This window comes from Crocuta crocuta, unplaced genomic scaffold, assembly GCF_008692635.1.
Source record: "Crocuta crocuta isolate KB4526 unplaced genomic scaffold, BGI_CrCroc_1.0 scaffold408, whole genome shotgun sequence".
NCBI lineage: Eukaryota > Metazoa > Chordata > Mammalia > Carnivora > Hyaenidae > Crocuta > Crocuta crocuta.
In genome coordinates, this window is record NW_027527444.1 from 328523 (window position 1) to 333090 (window position 4568).

Here is a 4568-nt window from a genome sequence, read left to right on the forward strand (position 1 = left end):
GCCAATCCTGCCTCTTCCCATTAACAGTGCAACCTTGAGCCTGTCCCCTAAGTTCTGAGGCCTCGGTGTCTTCATCCCCAGAGTGGGTATGGTCGCCGCACCTGTCTCCCGGGGCGGCGGTGAGGTCTAAATGAATCGGTGCACGTTAAGCGCCCGCAGGCGTGCCTGGCACATGGCGAGGGCTCAATAAACATCGACTGTTATTTTACTCCTCGAGTTTATCTGCTGTGTTTCTTCAAAGAGTATTAGGAATAATAATCTCTCCTTTGGGAGAGTCTGGATCCGGGACTCGAACCCAGGGCTCCTGACTCCCAAGTGCCCAGAATATCGTGTTCCCCAAACCGTTGGCCTCTTAAGGTTCCGGAGCTTCCTAACCTGGCGTGGCTAAGTCTAGAAGCGTGGGCGGTGTTGCCTTAGTAGAGGCACCTCCCCTACTGGTGCCTCTGCCTGCTCCCCGCGTGCCCGGGGCCAGGAGGGAGGGTACCTGCTGGAAGTATTTGTCCCCATTGATGTATTCCTTGTCATGCGAGTCCTGTAGCCTGTTGGTTTTCACATACTGCCACAGGGCCTGCACGATGGCCGAGCGGCTCTGTGTGTGCAGCCCCAGCAGCCGGGCCAAGCGGGGGTCCAGTTTGAATTGGGGAGGCTGAGAAAAGATGGCCAGGAGAATTCAGTAAGAGAAAGGGAGTGGAGAGAGCTCAAGGCCAGGCGGCCCGGGACGGGCGGGGACGTGGTGATTGGGCCCCTTGGAAACGTGCTTCGGGAGAAGGTGAGGCAAGGAGGAGAATGGGGTCTCCCAGGGCACGCCCCAAAGACGAAGGCTGGGGGGGGCCCGAGGGGCTCGTGGGGGGCGGGGGGCACGCGCCTGGTAGTCCAGCATGAGGAGCAGCGTGCAGCGTACGCTCAGGTCCCCTGGCCTCTTCACCTGGAAGCCGTCCGTCTCCTGGGTCGTGGGTGTGCGGTGCCACTGCCCCGGGGGAGGACAGCTGGGTCACCTCACGGGCCCATCTGGGCTGGGGGGGGGTGCCGCAGGGGCTCCAGGGCGGTCCCTGACCCCATCTGTGCGGCCGGTGAGACCGTGGTCTGTGGAAAGGCGGCAGTTCTGGGGCAAAAGTGGTCTGGGTCTTACCTCAACTAGGTGGTTGTCAGGACCATAAAGGTCCTTGTCCAGCTCAATGACCAAACTCTTGAAGAAGGAAGAGAACTTCCGCTTCTGCTTGCTGGGCTGCAGGAGAGGAACAGGGACCGTGGGGGCAGGACAGGGACTGTGGGGGCCAGGATGAGTCGGGAGTGGGTGGGGCTGGTCGGGTAGGGATCATGGTTAGAAGCAGGGCTCTGCCCCCCGGAATGTCTCTTCAGGCCACCCACCCCCCGCCAGGGCTAACCCATAGTGCAAACAACCCGTTCTGTCCTCAGCTCAGCCCCATACCCACCCCAGGACACCTGGAGAGACCTGGGCCGGGACGTACGTCATCCAGGAGCTTCCCCTCCACCCGCAGCTCCCAGGAGGCAATGCTGCCATCGGAGTCTTCAGCGTCGGGCTTCGCAGGGTTAAACGTATTGGAGATATAGAGACGCAGCTTCCGCTTTTGCTGTAGAAATAAAGAGTGTCACACAGAGCGCCCACGGCACGCTCCCCCTCCCGGGGCAGTCCCGCTCTCCGTTCCAGGACCTGGAGCCCTCTTCCCGCCCCGAATCAAGACACCTTCATTGGCCTCTTCAGGGCCTCCTGGATGTCCACCCGCTTCCGCATGATGGTTTGGTCTAGTTTCCTCTCAAAGGCCAGGAGGTCCATGTAAGCCTGAGACTCGGGGACCAGTTCCCGGATCTGGAAGAGAAGGAGGAAGGCAGGGAGCCAGTGGCTCAGCCCGTCCTGGAGGCCCAACGTGCTTGTCGCGCGGTCCCAGGGTATGAGGAGCAAAGAGCGTAGATGGGAGCTGGCCAGGTTCAGGGCATGGAGCTTTGAGAGGGCAAACGGGGACTTCTCCCCAGGACTTTCCAGCAGAAAGGACGTGGGCATAGAAGAGGTCCACACATTTCATGACCAGGGGAGGCCGTAGCGGCCACGGGGCCCAGCAACTTGGGCTTCACCTCCTCATCTTGGCCTTTCTCATGTCACATGGCCTCTGGACCTTCCTTGGGTGCCTGCAAAGTGGCTAGGACTCTGGGGTCCCCGAGACAGAGGACGTCGCTGCTTGCCTCTACGCGGGCGCCTCACCTTGTCCCTCCACCACACCCCCCCCCCCAGCGTGGCTTGGGTTCACTTCTGATGCTTCTGCTCCCTCCACTCCTCTGCCCGCCTTTGGTCCCCTATTTCTTCTGCCCTCTTTGTCTCACACCTTTATGTCTGTGGACCCGATGGAATTCAGTCCCTGAGCCCCAGGCCCGGACGCTGCCCCTGATGGCTCCGCCCCTTCCCTCTGCCCCACCCCCTCCCTCTGGCCGGGGAGCCCCACTTCTTAATGAGCTTTTTAAACAAACAGTGAAAGTGACTGGGCCTCTGAAGCTCTGCTCCTGAAGGGGGAGGGGAAGCAGCCCAGGGTGGGGGGCGGTGGGGGGAGAGGAGGCAGAGCAGCAAAGGGTGGGGGGGGGGCTGGGGGCTGCTGTGAAAGGCACTCACCCTTTGAGGGAGGATTTTGTCAGCCATCTTCCTCCTCTTGGCACTGTACATTTTTTAAAGAAAAAACCAGGTTACCATGGCGACAGATCTGGGAGTAACGAGGCCACCTGCTAAATTATCCCGACATCTCCACCCGCCTAGCTGGGGTTCCCACAGCCCGCTTGTCCGCCCGCCCAAGGGGCTGTGGCAGTGGTGTCTGGCATGGCGCTGTGTCCGCTTGTGGGGAGCAGACGTGGTCCCGTCCTTTCTCTAGCCTGGGAGCCCCCTTCCACCCCACCACATCCGCAGGCCAGAGACACTGAGACTTAGGAAGGGTGGGGGTGGGGGAGCTGCAAAAGTGTTTGAGAAAAGCTAGGGAGGGGGAGGACAGAGAAGAGGGAGGAGGCATTCTGAGGACTTTCCCTTTCTGTTAAGCAGCGGTGCACAGTCCAAGGTGGCCTGAGCTCAGAGGGAGGGGACCCGACACCCTCCCGCATCCCTGAAACAGGAGGTGAAGGCTGAAGCTGGTGAGGACTTGTACCCCTGGCACCCCAGGCTTGGAAGGGGGTGCCGACAGGCAGGGAGCGTTCATGCCCTTCCACCACCTACCAACAGGCTCCAGAAACAGCCCCATAGGGATGCAGAGAGAGTGCTCTCTTGTGGGGTGTGATTGTGGGCAGAACCCCGGGGTGGCAGCTGGGACATGGACTCTTCCTGACCCGCTAGCTGCTTCTGATTCCCAAGAGCACCCGCAGAAAATCCTTGGCGAGTCGAGATTAGAACTCAGCCTGGAGGATGGCTCTGTACCGCCCTTGGGTTAATCACTGCCTCCTCCCGTCCAAAACCCTATTCTGAGGCTAGGTAAGCACCTCTCACAAAAGGTCTGATTTGTTTCGAAGAAACTGTCTATGTGAAATTCTCCGTTCATACGAGACAAATCAGGAACCCGTTTACTGTATAAAAAGCATGATTCACGTTGCAAAAGAATTCATCATGGGATTCCTATAAACGGTGAATTTTCCTTGATGTGTAAAAAATATTTAATAAGGAGGTAAAATCCATATCACTCCTTTTATAGGTCTCCATCTGGTGTGCCAAGGGAAACATGTGTGTTTGGTTAAATAGTGAAACCCAGAGGGGCATCTCTCTTGCCAGACACCAGCAGGGGCTTTTGGGGTGACACCAGCTGGCTCAGATGGGGAAATGGGCCAGCCCCTGGTGATTAGGGGGTAGACCTGGTCCAGATGAGGGATTGGGGCAGCTTTTCAGCCTCTGAGTCCCTAAGAATCACCTGAGAGCAGGACTGTGGGAAGACCACCCACCCACAGACAAATCCCCAGGCTCCACCCCCCTGGCCAGAGAGTCTGATTTAGAATTATCTGGAGTGGGGCTTTTACACAAGTCCAGCCAGGGGACCGGGGAGGGTGCGCTGGACAGCCACACTTTGAGAAGCCCAGTCCCTGAAGCGCAAGTCCTCAGTTCCCACGGCCAGCCCCAGCCCCACCCCCACCCCAAAGACAGAAGCATCTCCCAGAACCTGGGGGCAAGGGGTGGAGAGAGGGACTGAGCAGGTGACAAGGAGAAGGGCGCGACGGCCGCAGCCTCAGTGTCTACGGTGGGCACACAAAGGAACCAGACCAGTGCCCCCTCAGCCCACCTCCCCAGAGGGCATCCCACCGAGGACGCCCCGTTCCTTGCTGATCGTTCTCCCCCGCTCCTTCCTGGCTCGCTCCTCACCCACCCCGTCCCTGGGGGCCCGTGGCCCGCCCCCTCCGCGCTGGGCCCCACTCACCTGCGGCTCCGCGCGGGGGCGGTGGGCACCGGCTGGCCCTGGCTCTGGGCCTGGCTCTGGCCGGGCGGGGGCGCTGCTCGCTTGCGGGCGGGCTCCATGCCCGCGGGGGCCAGGCCGGGTCGCACGGCGGGGCTGCCCATGTACGGGGGGCCCGGGGGGCCCCTGGGCGCCCCCCGG

At 60.6% G+C, this 4568-nt stretch overlaps 1 protein-coding gene across 1 annotated transcript in view; it reads right to left on the reverse strand.

Annotated features, from left to right (window-relative positions):
* The window catches only part of SMARCD3 (SWI/SNF related BAF chromatin remodeling complex subunit D3), a 10260-nt gene that overhangs the window by 2382 nt on the left and 3310 nt on the right, over window positions 1–4568 (reverse strand). The window contains exons 3-9 of the mRNA XM_077761565.1: window positions 4392–4564; window positions 2621–2663; window positions 1706–1828; window positions 1470–1592; window positions 1130–1225; window positions 866–967; window positions 485–646 (exon numbers count right to left, since the gene is read on the reverse strand). Coding sequence (XP_077617691.1) covers window positions 485–646; window positions 866–967; window positions 1130–1225; window positions 1470–1592; window positions 1706–1828; window positions 2621–2663; window positions 4392–4564 — 822 coding nt within the window. The remainder of the gene's footprint in view (window positions 1–484; window positions 647–865; window positions 968–1129; window positions 1226–1469; window positions 1593–1705; window positions 1829–2620; window positions 2664–4391; window positions 4565–4568) is intronic.